This window comes from Centroberyx affinis, unplaced genomic scaffold (genome assembly GCF_046629955.1).
Source record: "Centroberyx affinis isolate AG114_WGS23_722 - 3 ecotype Tasmania unplaced genomic scaffold, CSIRO-AGI_Caff_v1 ptg000035l_1, whole genome shotgun sequence".
NCBI classification, from domain to species: Eukaryota; Metazoa; Chordata; class Actinopteri; order Beryciformes; family Berycidae; genus Centroberyx; species Centroberyx affinis.
In genome coordinates, this window is record NW_027278749.1 from 334 (window position 1) to 20,381 (window position 20,048).

Consider the following 20,048-nt stretch of genomic DNA (forward strand, 5'->3'; position numbering starts at 1 on the left):
AAAAGAAACTGGAGGCACTTGAGCTGCCTAATGTCCCACCATAATCACCATGATGTATTAAGCTTATGCTAATGGAGTCATTAAATAAGCCAATTAATGCATTAATTAGCAAACACTTCTATGTCAACATAACAACACATCTTCACATAACACATGGGCGGTATTAATTTGAACTCTATCTTAAAGCATTAAGGAGTTATAGTAGTTTCAAGAAAATATTTTTTTCCTCATTAATATGCAAATTTTGCAGTAAAGTACTCCAAAAACTAATCAGATCATCTACTCTATAAGGGGAACCTCTGGTGTAAGTTAAAGTTTCTGTCATGTATTGTTCTTGGCTTATTGTGTTCACAAAAATGTGTGTGTGACAGACACACACAGAGAGATGCCATGATGACGACATAACGTCCTGCATACCAAGCATACCAAATAATCTCACACATCTACACAGACACACACACACACACACAGACACACACACACACACACACACACACACAGACACACACCCCTCCTCTCTCTTTACCTGCATGGTGTGGAAGACGCGTGTTTTCTCAAAGTCAAACTCGATGTCCACACTGCCTTGCCCAAGGGTGTCCCGGCTCCAGCCCAGGTAGTCGTACCCGGGCCAAACCCTCAGCTCCTTCGTTTCTATGAAGTCATCCCCTCCCAGGACACCATCACACAGCTGGCCCAGGCCTCCAAACTGCACCCTGCACACACAGTTTAGTTCATGGGTTGATGTGTAACTCTATAAGCTGTGTATGCAGAAACATGCAAACTGCGCTAGAGACTGTAGATTGCCTGTCACTCGCTATTTACTGGAGCAGATGCAGCCATGTATCGGCATGCAAAGATGCATAAACATAAATGCACACACACGCTAACTCCATATGACCTCTTCCCCTCTTTCTTGCACTCTCTCTCTCTTTCTCTTTCTCTCTCTCTCACCTACATGCACACACAGACAGAAACAGACAAAGCAACACAACAGGGTCACCAAATGGGTCACCTCCAGCTCTCTCAGTCTATCTCTCTCTCTCTCTTACACACACACACACACCTGCTGCAAATACGTCTGGATTGCGTCAAAAGTGTTAGCTCACCCACTAGCAAAACATTTCAGGCCCATTAACCAGGCCCATGTGAGTGTGGAAACCCGCCCCACCACCCCCAACCCCCTGTTCCTGGTTTATCCCAATGGCCAGGAAACACAGCACAACTCCCCCTCAGCAAATAGAAAAATCCCTCTGCAATTGTGTCCAAATAATGTAATTCTCTTTCGATTAGGTGGACACCAAAATAAACTTTCAAGAAAAGTGTTGGCTAAGGGAGGCCCCGGTTCAGTACTAACAGATGTGATGGGAGTGTGTGGAGTGTCTGGCTTGATAGAATACCAAAAATATTGCTGCTTTTGGTATTCTATTGACCAAGCCAGAGTTCATTCCAAATTGTTGGCCCTAATATTTTGGGCTCTTTGTTGTGAACATGTTTGCCAAAACAGTTTTGCACTTTACAAAAAGAAGGTGCTTCCATAAATTTCCATTTAAACTAAATTCAGGGGAGCAGTTTATGAGAAAGTATGGAAATGAGATGCTTACTCATACATAAAAATGAAAACGTGAAAAGCCTAGAGCTGCTGAATATCTCACCCTTGCTCAATGCTCCCGTCATAGGTGGAGTCATTCAGGTAGACAGGCATGCCAGACAGGTGCATGACATGACCCACTGGAGCTGTATAAGCCTTCAACCCATCTGAGAGAGACAGACAAGGAGAGAGAAATACGACAATGATTAGTAAGGTGGAGGTTGTGTGATTGTTGAAACACAGTAAGCCTTTGGTTATTTCCTCCTAAACATCTACATTTTGAGAGACAGAAAGGCACAAGCTGCATGTGAAATATTTTAAATTGTAAAACTGTTCAATTTGATTATGAGCAACACATTCACAGGGCCAACATTCAGCTATAATCACCGCCGCAGGGAGAGGCTACAGCTGGTTTTAAAGTAAGTAGTAAAACAAACGGAGAGGTCCATGGTTCAGACCCGTGCAGCTCCAGCCACCATTAGCCGGTGAAACCCAAGCCTCTCTGCTCCACTATACAGCTAATCAGCCTGCTCCCTCAGCACAGGGGTGACGTCAGCAACACTCACTACAGCCCATCGCTTTGCTACCCATAATAAACACTGCTTCACATAGGATTTAGAGTGTGTGTGTATGTGTGTGTGCACGCCTATGTGTCTGTCTGAGCACAAATGAGGGTATGCGTCCATGTCTGTGTGTGGGTGTATATGCACTTGTATGTGTGTCCTATGTACAAGTGTGTCTTATGTTAAACACAGACATGTGTGAATATATACGACGGGGAGTGCGTGAGGGTCAAGGGGGTCCGCGCTGAGTCTTGCACAATAAACACAGGAACAGCACCGTGCCGCCATCAGATAGGGATGCGGTGCGAGATACGGGGATGAGATGAGAAACAGAATGTGATGCTTGACATTCTGCGGAGTCTGCATATTCCCCCGGCCTGCGGTCGAACTGAGCCGTGCCGCCTCGCAATCCACATTAGAGCATATTCTAGAAAGATGGGCCCTCCCCAGACACAGACCGGGAATCAGGGCTTTTAGCCTCAGTGACAGCTTTGATTTACAGGCAGCCCGATGCTGTCTGAGGGAGGGTGATGGGATAGCAGAGGAGGTGAGCCAGTTGTAAATACTCGGTTAGTCAGTGTTGTGCTTTGGGAAACATGGAGACCAAAACCATTTATCACTGTGCGGCTTCTTTTATCTGGGCAAACCCCCAGTGAGGCTGTAAATTCAAGGTAATGGCTCAAATCCATGCACAGAGAAAACACGTAATCATTACCATGATCGAGCTAATCCTCCCACTCACCCCCCCCCAAACACACACACACACACACACACTAACACACACAGAGCCAATATAGAGAGAATCTAGGATGATAGAGAACTCAGTGACCTACACCATATTACATGTAATTCAAACTCCATTCGATCCGCAGAGTCCCTCTCAATCTTTAAGAAAAGGCTAAAGACCCAGCTCTTTAGTGAACACCTTCTCACCTGATGGACTGTGTAACCAAAAAAAAAAAAAAAAACTCTTTATCTGCCTCTGTGCACTCTATGCACTGCCTCGTAGCACCTATGTGCTGTTGGACCAGAACTTATCTTTATGGCACTTACTCTCATTGTTCTCTCCTGACTAGAACCTTGCTTGTGTTGTATTAAAATCTCATGTGTACGTCACTTTGGATAAAAGCGTCTGCCAAATGGGAAATTGTAAATTGTAAATTGTAATTCGATTTATCAAGGTCTTGAAAGAATACACCTACTCAAGGAATACCTAGTAACCACAAAAGACACCAGACACAAAAGCACATAGTCTCTCCACCCCCGCCTCTCTCGCCCGCCTCCACACAAACAAACACACTCACTCACATACACACACACTTACCATTCCACACACATCCATACAGTTCAACCCGGAGGCAAACGCTCATAACCCGGTCAGCCAGGGGGTAGAAGCGCACCATGCGGGCAACGATGGGAGGGCCCAGGTCCTTCAGAACCACATCGTAGGTGTTCTCATTCCCTGACACCACCTAAGGGAGAGAGAGATGCAAATATTCAATCATACATTGCATATGAATCGTGCCTGAAGGCTCCCACTTTCCATGCAATGTGCGTCTTCAGATTCCATTAATTTCAGAAGAGTCTAAACGAACTGACTGAATTTTCTGTTGAATACACGGATGTATAAATATTAAAGACCAATTGATTTCAGACCTTGAGCCACAGCTGTTAGAGGCTTTGCTTTTTCTTTTTTTTTTTTACAGAATTTATCATGCAAAGTAAGGCACTGTTCTATAATAATAATTACATTGGGGAAACAAGCATAGTATGATTCTTTTCCTCAGACATTGGTTGTTGGAGCTTTCATTTCCCAAGCTGTGATATCGCAGTACAAAACACGGTGCAGAACTGTCACCAAAGAAAGTAGTGGAGATTTACATCAGCTGGAAAAAAGAGGCCCATTCCTCTGCACCAGGTAAGACATTCATTTCGCATAGTGTTGAAAACTTTTGTCTGGTGTGGGCAATTTTAGAGAGAAAATGTATTGGAAAATGTTTAGCTGGCACAATGCCAATTTGTTCCACTCAGATTTATTAAATGAAATGCACTTTTCAATAATAGAGGCCTCCGTGTTCTATAATAGGTTTGTATTCAGCAGCCACAGGGTATTGTGCCAGAGACTATCGATAATGGAGTTATCCTAATTTATCCAAACCTCGATTGTGTACGCTCCTCATGCTGTTAGCACCATACCTGTCAACATTGGGCTTTGAAAATAAGGGAGGGGCGTCCTGGTGGCTCACTGAGTAGAGCGCGTACCATGTAAGACTCAGTCCTTACTGCAGCGAGCCGGGTTTGAATCTGGCCATTTGCTGCATGTCCTCCCCTCTCTCTCTCCCACACCTTCCTGTCTATCTCTCACACTGTCTCTATCTAATAAAGCATAAAAATTAAAGAAAATAATGGAGATTTTCTGGGACCCCCACCTGACCATATTTTTTACATTATGAAAGGGATTTCCTCTCCAGAGATCTACCAACTAGCATACTGGTTGACATCTTTTTCCCCACCGTGACCAATACTAAACTCCACCCTAAACCTTGCAAAACACATGGTTGTTTCCCAACATACGTCTGGTCAGGAATGGATAAATAGTCTCCCAAGTGTCTAAATATCTATATAGATATTTAGCTTTTTTTCTGATCAGGGACGGACTGGGACAAGAAAATGGCCCTGGACTTTTTGACCCAGACCGGCCCACATCCAGCCTGCGAATATTCCACACCATCCCCTCCCCATTGACGCATACATGAATACAGCAAGACTTAGTGTCACTACTTATACAGTATATAAATTAGCCCTACATACGGTTTGTCGCCAGCAGACCATCACTGTGAGGAGACCACAACACTGAGCATTTAGCATCATGATAAAGGGCTATATTTGAAAAGGCGATATAATCTATATCAATAAATATGAAATCAGTCAGGGATTGCTATTGCCATTTTTAGCACTTTAATTTGGTAACTTTCAACAATAAATATTTAAATTAACCAACACCAGGTAATAATAAACTCTAATAAACTATAACGTTGTCTAATAACAAACTATAAACAATTAAAAGGTGGAGTAAAGGGATGGACATGTAGAGAGAGCCACTGAGCCTCTTGATGCCGTTCCACCGGCAATGGAAATGCTGCTGGTGCTTGCACTACTGAGAAGGTCAGTAATTTTTGCGCATTTTGATGCCTCAGCTTCACGGGCCATTTTCTCTGCCCCACCTTTCTGTTTTTTGGAAGGATTCCTTTCTATTTTGTTACGTTTTACTGCTGTCTGATCGCGTTGATCGGCTCATCTGACGCAACATTCACGAGGGGTGGGGGCATAGCTCACTCACCCCTCTCTCTCTCGCTCGTTCACCTCTCTCTCGCTCATTCACCTCTCTCTCGCTCACTCACCTCTGTCTCTCTCTCGCTCACTCACCGCTCTCTCTCTCGCTCACTCACCTCTCTCTCTCTCACTCACCTGTCTCTCTCTCTCACTCTCTCTCTCACTCACTTGTCTCTCTCTCTCACTCTCTCTCTCTTGCTCACTCACCGCTCTCTCTCTCTCTCTCTCTCTCTCTCTCTCTGTATAACTGTAAAAATAAAAAAAAGGGAAATACGGGAGATTTACGGGGAAAATTACCAAACGGGAGCACGGGGGGAGAGGGGGTGAAAATCCAGGAGTAACCCGGGAAAAACGGTAGAGTTGACAGGTCTGTAAGTTAGCACCCACAAGCTGACATTTCAAACGACGCCTACGCCTTGAGCGAGTCCCTCACTGAAAGGACAGTGGGCTCCGACTCACTCTTACAAAAAAAACAGGAGAGACAGAGCCTTACCTCCTGGCCCCAGCGGTCCTTCCAGGTGATCCATTTGGCTCCGTCTCGGGAGTAGCGGAGCCGATAGCTGCGGGCAAACTCCTGGCCATGCCCGTCGGCATGACGACCCTGGGTACCTACCAGTGACAGAAAGTGGAGCGTGTGTAGGTCCACCTGCAGCAGACAGGAAACAGATCATCAAAACACATTTTACACACTAAAATACAAAAACATAGATTGAGCTACAGATAAAGTGATGAGATTGTAATACAGATAACAGTGTTGAAAAACAACATGAACAGCTGAATGAGTGTAGATTTAAGCAGTTAGGCCGTGCTTTACTCCGCTTCCTCAAGTGGGTTACTGCTGTTACAAAATGGCGGTTACTAGGGCTGGGCAATATATCGATATTATATCGATATCGTGATATGAGACTAGATATCGTCTTAGATTTTAGATATCGTAATATCGTGATATGGCATAAGTGTTGTCTTTTCCTGGTTTTAAAGGCAGTAAAGTGATGTCATTTTCTGAACTTACCAGACTGTTCTAGCTGTTCTATTATTTGCCTTTACCCACTTAGTCATTATATCCACATTACTGATGATTATTTATCAAAAATCTCATTGTGGAAATATTTTGTGAAAGCACAATATTGTCGCAATATCAATATCGAGGTATTTGGTCAAAAATATAGTGATATTTTATTTTGTCCGTATCGCCCAGCCCTATTTCAAGCTACTTACAGTCAGTTAGTGTAGAGAGTGATACAGATCCTCTCAAATGGTGGAAGGAACATGAAATTGTCTTTCCAGAACTGAGCCACCTGGCAAAGAAGTATCTTTGCATACCAGCCACCAGTTCCCCTTCCAAAAGGGTTATCAGTTGCAGTATATTTTAAAACAGGGAAGGAAACCCTGTCTTTACATTTTATTTTGATCACAGTCTCGTTTTAATAAAAGTGCTTGAGACATCTCACATGTGACTTTGACTTACAACTGAACATTTAGCCTACTTCGTAGAAAATACCGATATAACAGATATATGATTTTTGGTCCATATCGCCCAGCCCTAGCGGTTACACGCCGCTGTAATAATAATCTGTTTTATATTCAGAATGGCCAATCAGAACGGAGGACCAGGATTAGCTATTTTTATATCCATATAATGCATTTGTGTTATTGAGTATCTGACCTGAAGATACTCTAATCCGCTGGGGAAGACGGGTCCTACTGGGCACCACGCTCCATCCCCCTCTCCTGTACTCAACCTGAGAGAGAGAGGGAGAGAGAGAGAGAGAGAGAGAGAGAGAGAGAGAGGGAGAGAGAGAGGGAAATAACAAAAAGTAGTTATAAAATGAAAAAAGTAATTAAAAAAATTCACCAACTCTCACATCCACATACAGACACAAAACACACACACACAACGCCAACAGCAACAGGACTGAGTATATCAAAATATACAATGCCAGCAGCCCGCACAGGTACAATTGAGATTTCAATACTAACAGACCAGCGCTCTTCTCCCACTATACATATTGAATTCCACAGGCTCTCATAAATTGGGCCAATTTCATTTGAGAGAGATAGAGAGAGAGAGCGAGAGAGCGAGAGAGAGAAGAGACCTGGCTAAAAGCACAGCTGACAATATATAGAGAGAGAGAGAGCGAGAGAGAGAGAGAGAGAGAGAGGCTACAGAAAGGCAGAAAATACAAAGACCTCGGAGCCCATAAAGAGAGCAAAAGAGCTGAAAAGAGCAGAGGGAAGATTACTAGCTACTCCACATTTTTCAACCTCACTACAAGACATACTGTAAAATGACAGGACCAATCTGTAGCCACAATAACACAGCTCCTCAAGCCTGCCACGACCACACACACACACACCACTAGAAGACTTGACCGTGCTCATTCAGTCTCAATCCAGCCAGAGAAGCCAGTCCACATACAGTATACTACCACCACATATTGGCCACATGAAGACCGCAGTTTGGCCTGTAATGTTGCCTGGCTGCTGGATCAATTCACATGAAGAGCGCTTGGAACATGCGCCAGGCCGTAACCACGCTCTGACCACTGCATGGCTTCTCTCAAAACCGAGGCTGCCGCTCGCCCCGCCAAAACAAATCACTATATCAACTCGGTCACACTGACAGCGGTGCTAGTATTTTAATCAGTCCCATTCTGCTCTCGGTGAGATCATACAGCCGGAAACCGCGAGATGATATCAACACATTAGTGCTCCACGCAGCGTCCCGTGATGGAGGGGGCGAAGATGAGGAGGGGAAGGAGGGAGGAAGAAGGAATGCAGCTAGGCAGGGTTCAGTCCGCCATGCACCAGCCAGCGGGATTAACATTACAGACCACTGTCCTGCCAAGGAGCTCATTTCTCTCCCTCTTCTCTCTCTCTTTATGTCTCTGTCTTTCTCCATGTGCTTCCTACCTAAAGACCAGCCAACTCTCCATGCCTCTCCAGTTCCTTCTTCTTCTTTCTCAATTCCCATTTTCCCCTCCATCTCTGTCCCACTCCCTCAATCCAGCGCGCTGATATTTAACCGCCCCAGAGAAATATCAGCGTATGCAGCCTTGAAATCACATACTGGCTCTGCGTCCCTCCATCCCTCCCTTCATCCAAACATCCCTCTTTCTCCCTCACCACCATTCCCTCAAACCCTCTTTAAAAATTGCTTTCTCTGCTGCTTTCAGCACACTATTGTAGTGATCCTCCTCCTCTCACTTGTTTTCTTTTTTTTTGTCCTCTGTTTTGCTCCGTTTTCTCTCTCTGTCTCTCTCCCTGATGTCTCTTAAAGGAGCTGGAGCTAATAATCATTTCCACATGGTTAGACACTCGGCCAAGAGACCCAGCCCAACAGGCCAAGGGAGACAAATGAACACACACACACACACACACACACACACATGATCACACATGTGAACCTAGCTGGGATCTCATGAATCTGACCTTGGTGGCAGACAGACAGAGTTGTAATATCATTACCTAGTGGGTTTTTACAAAGACACACACTATCATCGTGTATCATAATCTAATAGTCTTCCAACAAATCACTTTAGCATGGTGCCAATGGACCTAATACTAGGCATGCAGACAAACACTTAGTAGAGCCAGACACACACACACACACACACATACAGTCACAGTCACAGTCACACGTCTCCTACCTTCCATGTTTGGCCTCAGTGGAGTCTGACCAGGCGCTGGAGGCGGTGATGTCAGAGTCGGGGATGGTGCCATCCTCCATCCCCAGGGCGTAACGACACTGAGCTGTAGGGGAAGGATAGAGAGAGACAGAGAGAGAAAGAGAAAGAGAGAGAGAAAGAGAGAGATTAGCAACATTCTCATCTGTATGGAGCAATGGAGCAGATGTCCAGGGGAAACATAACATTTCCATTACACTGTCAGCGCCCATCATTGGTCACAGAGCATTATGTAGTTATGTCATCTCCAAGACAACTTCCGGACTTCATGCTTCATGTCCCAGACAGACAGAGGCTGAGAGGAGAGGGGGGGAAATGAAAAAACACTCCAATAAATTGTTCCTGTCTTGTCTTATTTATTTCCGAATCTCTCGGGGTAGAGGCAATACTAATAAATTCATGTAAAACTTCATTGTAGCGTTTCACATCACTTACTCCTGTAATTCCCCTTTGTCCTGTCAAACATGACTGTATCAAATGTAGTCGTTTATATTCATCTCTATGCAAAGTGTGGACACATCCGATGGCCCCCGCGAGATGCCTCAACCTCGCCTCCTCTCCCTAATACTACACCTATCCTTTTTTCTTTTTTCCCTTTGTCTCTCCAACCTTCTTTCCATCCGGCACAAAGCCACCTCCTCAGGGCTTCGGCGATCCTGAATGATCTTCCCACAGCTCCTCTCGTATTTACCACCGGTTGGGGGATTTGCGGGCGGAGAACAAAGAGGAGAAAGAAGCGAAGGACGAATGAAAGAACACAGGCCGGTCTCAGATATCGGCCCTGACACCGGTCCAGCAGGCATTATCAAATGGTTCAGATAGCGCGGTCCTGGGTGGGCATTACCCAGCGATCCAGCTATCCGCTCTGAGGTCAGTCATGGGGGTGGTGGGGGGAGGGGATGAGGGGGTGAGGGGGCGTGGGCGGTGGGGGGCATAAGAGAGTGTTATCTGTCACTGATTGCTGTGGAGCAAGGGACAGACTGTGGAGAGAGTGAAGGGGAGGGTTTGGGTAGCAATAAAGTGGAAAGGCTAACATGGTTACTGACAGTGATATGGTGTGGAGGCTGAGGGTGACGGGGTGGGGGGTGGAGGGGAGCAGGAGGGGGAGGGGGGGGGGGTGTCCAACTCAGTTTCTGTCAGTGAGTCAGCGGACTGGAATGTTGGGCTGGAGGACAAACCCTAAAAACCCTACCGGGTGCAGTGGACACACACAGACACACACACACTCACACACGAGGACAGTCCATCCCCGCCCCACGCCCTATGGACAGGTGCCCATTTCATTACATCATCATCATCATACCGCCGGTAGCCCCCCTCCCCCCCTTCCCCCTCCTCCCCTGCCATCTGCAGTCTTTCTGCTTCTCTCAATCTCCTCTGCCATCCTTAATTTCTTTCCTTCACCTTCTCTCTTTGTCATTTTTCAAATAACGTACTCTCACCCACACACTCAACCTTTGTGCCGGCACTGACAAGCTTGATTCCATTCTTTTTACGTGAAAAAATGTGTGTGTGTGTGTGGGTGTGTGTTCTGTCGTAGCCCATTCATCTCATTCATCCACTGTTTTTTTCATCGATCTGTCTGGGTATCCATCTGCCCAACTATGTCATCAAAAATGAAAACTTCCTTGAACTCTTCATTGGTTCTTAATACCTGACAATAATGCAAAAGTTGCTTCATTTAGTAACTTTTGCATTTTTGTCATTGGTATATTTCTGGTTCACAAAGGCTTTTGTTGAAGAGCAGCCCCCCCACATCTTAGTTTGAGCATGTAAGCTACACAACAAACACTTCCCCCTAGTCTCATTCATTGTCTAGTTGCTGTGGGCAGAAGGTTGACCATGCAGCAAACAGCCTGCTCTGGTTACACCTGGCTGGCTCACATTTACTAACCCCTCATGCATACCCTCTGCAACATTGTGACTGACACTTTCATGAGCTGCCTGTACATTAGCGGTCTTGCCGAGCCAAGGGTACCGCCCAGCTATCTCACTCTCCTATTACACATGACTGGCTGGCAGACGGGGAGAGGACACAGGATAGCCTGTTGATAGCGGATGGAGAATGAGCCTTACTGATCCGAGAATGTGAGGAGAATGTAGGAGCAGCGTGATTGAGGGATGGCGGGGCCAAGGACAGGCGGAGGAGGAGAGCGGAGGAAGAGTGACTTTGGAAAGAGGTTTGAGAATGCAGTCATCTCTGGTTTTGATCATGGGAATAATAAAAAAAAAATGTGTCAAGCTGTTTGAAATGTGTAAAAAACCCTGATGATCAAGCAAAGAAAACAACCACACAAGATTGTGGAAACTATTTATCCTGCACTGATTGAGATGTTCTCGCTGTCGTTCGTGTGTGTGTGTGTGTGGTGTTTGACCCTTGACCTCTCACCTGGGTTAAAGTGCCACTCATGGTCCTCTGAAGATGACACCAGCGCCACCAGGACTGTGACCACAGTGACAGGCAACAGCCGCAGGGCCGGCGTGGCCATGGCAGCAGCAACACAGCTGGTTACCTGTCCGGAGACACGCTGATGACCACAGGCATACCTGTGAGAGGGAGAGAGAGAGAGAGAGGAGGAGGAAGAGAGAGGGAGAGAGGGAGGGAGAGTGAGTGAGGGAGAGAGAGAGAAAGAAATTTAGATGGTCACAGTGTACATTAAGTACCTCTACCTAGGGCTGGGCAATATATCGATATTATATCGATATCGTGATATGAGACTAGATATCGTCTTAGATTTTGAATATCGTAATATCGTGATATGGCATAAGTGTTGTCTTTTCCTGGTTTTAAAGGCTGCATTACAGTAAAGTGATGTCATTTTCTGAACTTACCACTGTTCTAGCTGTTCTATTATTTGCCTTTACCCACTTAGTCATTATATCCACATTACTGATGATTATTTATCAAAAATCTCATTGTGGAAATATTTTGTGAAAGCACCAATAGTCATCCCTACAATATTGTCGCAATATCAATATCGAGGTATTTGGTCAAAAATATAGTGATATTTTATTTTGTCCGTATCGCCCAGCCCTATTTCAAGCTACTTACAGTCAGTTAGTGTAGAGAGTGACCCAGCCCTACCTCTACCTCCGTTTTAGGACTCAGGTCTTGTCTGTTCCTGTTGGAATTAAACCGACCACCATCAACAAGGTTCTCCAATTTAGACTGATGAGAAGCACACTTGATTTCACCTTTGCAGCCACATATACATTACACACACACACACACACACACATACACCAACAGCTCTAGCCTGGGGCTACAAAGCTCACCAGCTCACCTTCTCCATCGATAACTCTCTCATTTAAATCCTCTTACACCAATGCAGAATGTCTCAAAAAGTCATTTGTTTCACAACATTTCACATGCCGAGCTCAGCAACAAAAAGCCAAACCCCAGAGTAGCACAAAGCAATATAACAAAGGCCACTTTCACACGCTAATTTGTTTTTCTCTCTGGCAGCAACATGGAGCGACACAATAATACTTTGCTGCCTTTAGAAAGGTTACAAACAGCGTGGTAATTGAAGACGGTATAATTAGCCCGTCGTATTTATTCCCTGCGAGTTCTGTTCCTCCTGTACTTGAAATGTCAATCACATCTTCTCCAGCTGAGTGATTACAAACCTGCTCTCCCTTAATAGGCCTACGCATATTTGAAGCACCTGGTTGGAGTTGGTTGTGTGGAATAAATAACAAATAGATGAGCCGTAAGATTTGAGAAATGAATACATGGAATGAGAGAGGAGCGAATAAAAGAATGAAATGAAAGCCAGTGAGCGAGAGAGAAACAAAAAGGCGGAGGCCAAAGGTTTTCGAGATAATGGGAACACAAAGTGGCCTGTGCTACGTTTGTACAAAGTGCTGTAAATGACTTGCTCATAAAACCATATTACTGCAATTTTCATATTTTCCTACTATTATTGCCTTATATTCTTGCCTTAATTGGAAGTTTATATGTTGGCTATGTGTTGAGTCACTTTCATGACCCTTCAACCCTAAAAACCAAATCAAAACACAGCTGTTTATGTTCAAAAATACATACCTGTCGATGCTTCCTTCCTTGAAAACTTAGTATGATTTGTGCTTTTTGTCTGACAATAGCAATATAATTCTACCAAACTGATATATTATGTGCACCACAAACAAATCCAGCAGATTTCATAACGGTTTCCCTTGTGCCTATTCTACTTTTGAGGGTGTTAGTGGAAGACTTCCAGTGAGACAAAGGGGGGGAAGAAACCTCATGATAAGGGGTTTGAAGGGGGAGTGACAGCTGGCAGAGGGGAGAGAGAGAGAGAGAAACAGAGCCAGGCCTGGCTTCCCTGTAGACCCTCTGTGTTTCGGCTTCATCTATGACTTGACTGGGGCAGGCCGACAGCTGACACACAGCTGTAGTGACACAAGATGAGGGGGGGGGGGGGGGGGGGTTAAGTAAGGGAGGGTGGCAGGGAGGGGAATGTATGGAAAAAGAATGAATAGTAGAATTAACACAGGCACAGAGAGGGTGGAGACGATGGAGCAAGAGCAACGATGACATGGCTGCATGTGTGTGTGTGTTTGGCAGGAGGGAGAGAGGGTTGAATTATTGCCTTGTATTGTGTGTGTGTGTAGGCGGGTGTACATGGGGTGTGCATGTATATGTGGCAGGCTGGGCACAGAGGAGATTTCAGGGATAGCCAGCCAGTGCAGCTGTCCTGAATGAGAGACAGGCTCCACACACAACGCAACAGACACACTGTGCAAGTGTTCAAGGGGAGAGAGAGGAAAAGAGAGAGAGGAAAAGAGAGACTGAAAGAGAGGCTGACAGCTTTTTTTCTTTTTGAGAAAAACATCCAAGGCGTCGCAACGAGTGAGAATATGCGAGTATGCCAGATGACACCATGCTGAAACAAGGGGCTTACTGGACTACAGTAAAGCTAAGCATGCAGAACCAGAGCTGAGATTCTCTACTGGTCTGTTGACAGGGGCAACAAATCCTACAGCATCACCATAACAACCGCTGTGCATTGTAAACGAACACAATCCCTGATAGCATCTCATAACAGCCTTCTCACCGCGGCGGCAACAGGGAGGATACTTTTCACATATTGAACACAACAGGGGGAGCAGATACAAGCAAAATGGTCTGAGGTTATAGACGGAGGAGAAAACACAGCCGGATAAAAGTTTCTGTGAGCGCAAGCAAAACCGTAGCCATCCAAGAACATTGTTGTTGGAAGAGTCAAGTGGTGTTGAACAGCTGTGGTTAAGGCCCGGAGAGAGGGAGAAGGGCCCGCTGTGTTCTGGAGGAGGCGGCACAGTGTGGAGCCCAATCGACACTCTGAAGTAATCCATGAGCAGGACTAATGAATACTTATGAGCAGCTGCTGTTTCTGTTCCACACACAGAAACAGAATTGACAGTGAGCAGGAGTCGAGGAGAGAGAGAAAGAGGATTTTTTGAAGTTCGTTACCATTGCATCATGAAAGATAGTTTGCCAGACTCTATAATTAGATGGCTTCAGTAAAAAAACTGGCAAGTGTCTTGGCATCGGCTTGCATCTTTTCTAGAGCGCCCCTCGTGTTGGCACCAAAAGTTAGCTTTTGTGTTTCTTTCCAGCTCTATAAGGACGCTAGTCCAGTTGTCAGTCTAGGTGATTTAAGTCTGGCCTCTCTTCTGTAAATCACTTGTTGTTCCATGTGCAGTCCTCGATGTGTGAAGTCTACAATGGCAGCCAGATAGAGAGGCATGCTGCCTCAGTCAGACATGACTAATGCCCTCTGGGGAGAGAGAGAGTGGTGAGCTCTTTGTTTTGGATTTCCGTCAGTCTGAGGAAGTTGATGGGGAGTGGGCACCACTATCCTCTGGCTCCTGGAGAGAAGGAAGAACAACTTAATCTCCCCAACACTTTGAAGGATGAGATACTGTCAGCCACAGAAACAGGGTCATTTGATGGCTTTCCTGTGAACGGACTGGTCTGTGTGTGACTCAGGGATGTTGTTAGTAAAGTGCTAACCCTGGGGGGATACTCTTTCCTTGTTTTTGTAGAAGACCCAGTCCAAGTTGTAAAGTTGTTTGGCTGCACTGCTGTCCAGGAGGTGCCTTTTCTTCATCTTGAAAGAATTTCCTTCAGTCTCCTTTAGTTAAATATTAAACATATATCAATCAGTGTATTATTTTCTTCACTCTAAATGAGGAACAGAAGAGTCTAGAGAGGCTGTGCTCAGTCAGGACGTTTACTCAGATCTGTGAGGTGTGACATTTTGCCTTAAAACTGAATGTTACAGCCATGGCCGTACCCCCAGAAGATTCCCTAGTGTTTCCTTGTATTTCCCCTTCCCTGTGTTCCCAGTGCCCCCCTGTCTGTCTCTCTCTCTGTCTATGGCCCAATCCCAATGTCTGCACTCACAGACTCATGGACTTTGACGTGCGTTCCCGACAAGTCCGCCAGGCTTCAGGGCCGTCCCACTGTGAAATCGGTAAGTGCGGGAGGGCTCACTGGCAGACTTTATGAGCCTTTTATGCAAACTTTCAGCAAGTCCGCATTTCTGTAGACTTTGCTTGAGGGAATTACCCACAGTTCATAACGGTTGTGACGTTAATATTCATGTGTGTGGAAAATATCAGCCAATACTACCGATACAAAAGAAAAAAAACATAATTAAGGAAAAATAATCACAAAAAACCTTAGAGAGAAACAGGAATGAAAGGGGGAAACTACATGCAAGATAGAGTTAAAAGAGAAAACATTGCAACATTAAAACAGAATAAACAGCTCATCTGAGAAAAAAGAAAGTTAAGTTTTCCTAAATGTTTAAGAAGGATGTTAGATACTGCTAATATAAGCAGCATGTAATATAGCCTTTATGTGCTTATTTGTGCTCATTAAGCTTTATTAAAAGAACCTTTTGCTTTCAACGTACATCCTACTGTTTTTTTTTTTTACATATTTACATATTGTAATGATGTAGTGCAGAATGAAGAGTATTTTCTATATCCATTAGCACAATATAAACTTTGCAATGTTGCAAAACATATACCTAGGCCTATTTAACATTATTCATCAACATTTTTTTCATTTTAGCTTAATAATGCTGTTTAGACAAAAGTGCAAACAAAGAGTAAATTACAAATAGATTAATTAACGGGAGATAGTAACGTCTGACGTTGTCAAGGCAACACGTGATACCACAAAGTGCTGTCCCATTCCTCCTGTACCATTTCGAGCCCTCATGACTTCTCGCACTCAGACACTACAGCTGCGCACACAGGTTAAGTCTGTGAGGGCTCAGGGCTCAGTCCGAAGGGGGGACATTGGGATTGGGCCTGAGTTTTGTTTGTGTGTGTATTGGCATGGGCGTGGTCTCCCTTCCTCGTTCTCCTGGCTCCCAGCTCTGCTCATCCTGCACACCTGTCTGCAATGGGCTCATCACCTCGCCCAGTCTGCTCACCTGCCTCTCATCAGCTCATCTGCCTGCAGTATATCTACCCCGACTCTTCAATCATTTTTCGTCAGATTGTTGTTTCAACCTCAGTGGTAGATACGCTTCAAGGGCAATTTAGTCTGAAATCCTAGTGATTTTATCTCTTCATGTTTCGTGTTACTTACCAGCCTCTCTTGTGTCCCAGGACCATCACCCACCTGCCTGTCTTCCTGCTTGTCTCCCTTCCTGCCTGCTAGCAACCTCCTTGCCTCCAAGCTACCCCTGCCTGCCACGCTTCCCTCATCCCATGTTCACGCCAAGCCCCGCTCCTCCTTACCATCACTCACCCCTGCTGCCACCGGATTCCCATTCCCTGCCATCAGCCCCTCATCCAGATCCTCCTTAACAATAAAACCTTTTTTCTTATCAACACCACTCTGTCAGTGTCCTGCGTTTGGGTCCCTCCTGTGGAGAATTTTAATGATTACCTAGCTGGGCATCTATAGACGATGCCATTTCCATGAGATTGTCAGGAAGCCATTCATGAACTACGGTGTTACACAGTAGTGTTGGTCATTCTGTGGTCATCTAATTGCACAGCTCTGTGTCACACTATTCATCTATACAAGGAAGTGCCAGTCATGACTGTGGAATCTGCTTTTACTGAGTTTAACCAGAGGATGAGGAAGCAAGAGAGCAGAACGGATGAATCACTGAAAGAGGGTAACAAGAGCCAAAGGAAAGACAGCGATAGCGGCCGCCTCAGAAAAACAAATTAGATAGCACTTTCCCAAGAGGCAAAACAAGAAAAGGAGAAAGTATACCATGTGAGTGAAGGATGATTGAAGGGGGTGGCGAATCATGATGAAAGATTGAAGGTAGAGTGTTGAGCGGGCTGTAGAAAAAAAAAAAAAAGGTGCTTCCCGGAATAGTTTGGCTTTGTTGAGCACAGAATGACTCATTAGGACAGCTCCCTGCTCTCTGAAAAAAACATTTCAAACACATAACTGCCTGGTAGCCCAGACACAGCATGGCAGTGTCATAAAGCAGTGCCGCGCAACAACACAGCTCCTAACAAATCTAATTCACAAGCAACTAACAGAACAGATTTACATGAGGAGCCGTGAGTCGAGACTTGAGGGTAGTGCAAAATGCGTAAAAAATGATTGTAATAAAGTTGGGTTCATTATCATGCAGCTGGCCAAGCTGAAATCAATCAAAATTTTGAGTAAAACGTTCTATCTTCCCCTTTTCCCCCGCCTCCTATTCCTACTACTCCTTCATACTTGGGCACAGGTCCACTTGGCCCCTCACTCCATACAAGTAGCAGCATTGCTCAGCATATCTGCATGGCAGGCAGAGACAAATGGTGACTGATTACCACAGGTTGTTTCTGGCAAATGAAGCATGAGTATCAACACCAGCCATATGAAGCTATTTGTCAGCAGCACAGAGACGGTGCAGCATACACACAATATTTAGTCTAGACCTGTGTGATTTACTACAGTATGTGATTTTAAAGTGGCAAGCATTAGAACATGAATGTATATGTAGATGTGTATGATGGTGTATGGACAGACAAAAGGAAATAATCTTATCAGTTACATGAACAGCAAGAACCAACAGCACAGAGGGACAATAATAACTAGGAATAAACTAAAATAAACAGCTGCAGATGTTGTCCTATGAACGCTGACGTATGACAAAGCCATGTGAGCTTAACAAATATCCCTTGCTGGCACCTTTGGCAATCAACATGAACTATACTGAGTCAGCTATTTATTGGCTGTATAAATAAAAGAGTGAAGGCTCCTACCTGCACACGTAAGACGAAAGCAGTACACCAGTAAGAGATTGTCTCACGCTTTCCCTTGGGAAACTGGTTTTAACTCACAGGAACTGCAACAGTGGTCTTGTTTTGGTTCTCGGGGCTCAGAGCTTCATGCATGTCGGCACATGCAGATAGACTTGCATCAGCTCCAGACTCTTTCTCTCTCTCTCTCTCTCTCCCTGTGCACAATCCATTTGAAATGGGAGAAGCGCCTTTCACTTTCTCGTGAGATTGAGTTAATAAAACAATAATTTCACTCATAGTGAGAATGAACCTGAGCTGTCTGCAGCATGAAAATGAACCTTTACTCCTACAGTGAGAAATGATTAGATCTGAGATTGACCTTAGCTGAAGCCTGGGTGTTAAACTCAAAGCTGCTCCCATAATAAGAATGTAGCAGAAACATAGTAGTATTAGCACGCTAATAAGACAGTGTGGCAGCAGAATGTAGGTGGATCCCTGCCTGTTACTTATCCGACACGACCAATTGGCTGTCTGAGGGCTGTTTTAGGGCTGCAGTGTGATGGCAAGCCGCAGCCCAATTCCCTGAATTCAATTTACACTGTCTCACTGCCACCTGTCAGAGAACAAGTGAGAAGCAGAGGGGAGGATGGGGTGAAAGGAGAAAGGAGAGGTATGTGACAGCACAGTGCTACTCTCACAATGGCCAGAGAGAAAACGGCCAGCTCAACTGCCACCGAGAAAGAGACAGGCAGAGAGACAGGCAGAGAGACAGACAGAGAGACAGACAGAGAACGATGCCACGGTAGAGGTGAATGTCCTCCAATAATCAAATGACTGACTCAGAAAGACAGAATGAGTTGGACAAAGGCAAGTCTTTGCCAGCAGGAGGGTGAGAATTATTCCTCCAGTGAGCAGCTTTTGAACCAGAGAAGGAGAAAGGGAGAAGGGAAAGAGGGAGGGAGGCATGGCTTGGAGAGAAACAGAACAGAGCAGAAAGAAAGGGAGCGAGAGATCAGGTCAAACCGGAATTTGTTCAGTGAGACTCAGCATTTTGAGTCAAAGTGAGAAAAACAGACTGGCTGCCTCTCACAGACCTCTTCTGCTCATTTCTAATGAATGACAGCTGAGCAGGGAGAAGCCTAAGATATCCCTGAGCTGTATATTGTTAGACTACTGCACCAGACAAACAAAAATAAACACACACACACACACACACACACTCGCTCAGAAACAAAACTAAGCTCCCAAGATTGTGGTGACCTGATTAATGTGAAGTCTGGTTGAAACTCTATGCCAGACACACACACACACACGCAGACACACTTACTTCATCTTTGTTAAAACCCTCAGGCGCAGACTGATACCTCTATCGCACTTGCAGTCCCCCTCCTCCCTCTCAGCAGAAAACAGCCTTCTAAAAAGAGCTAAATTACACTTCACACAACAGTTTCCTGATCCTAATATGCCCCTCCAAACCCCTGGAAGGGAAAGACAGAGCGGTCCACTGCATTTAACATGGATGTCATTACATCCAAAATTTATCGAGGTGAAACGAAGGCATATAAAAAAAAAGGCAAGCTTTGATGTTGAACACAAGCTTTCTTTCATTTTCCGACAAGGTTTTCAAAAGCTCTTAATTTGCTGGAAGCTATGAGTAATTACTGGTGGTACACT

At 45.0% G+C, this 20,048-nt stretch overlaps 1 protein-coding gene across 1 annotated transcript; it reads right to left on the reverse strand.

Moving 5' to 3' along the window:
- Positions 1 to 526: 526 nt before the first annotated feature.
- Positions 527 to 18,453, reverse strand: ddr1 (discoidin domain receptor tyrosine kinase 1; the record flags this gene model as incomplete). The annotated part of the gene is made up of 8 exons (XM_071516454.1): positions 18,396 to 18,453; positions 11,560 to 11,717; positions 9,135 to 9,237; positions 7,151 to 7,226; positions 5,978 to 6,130; positions 3,476 to 3,623; positions 1,653 to 1,755; positions 527 to 713 (listed from the first exon to the last, which is right to left on the reverse strand). Coding segments are annotated over exons 2-8 (870 nt in total), but the record flags the coding sequence as incomplete, so codon positions are not given.
- Positions 18,454 to 20,048: the final 1,595 nt, after the last annotated feature.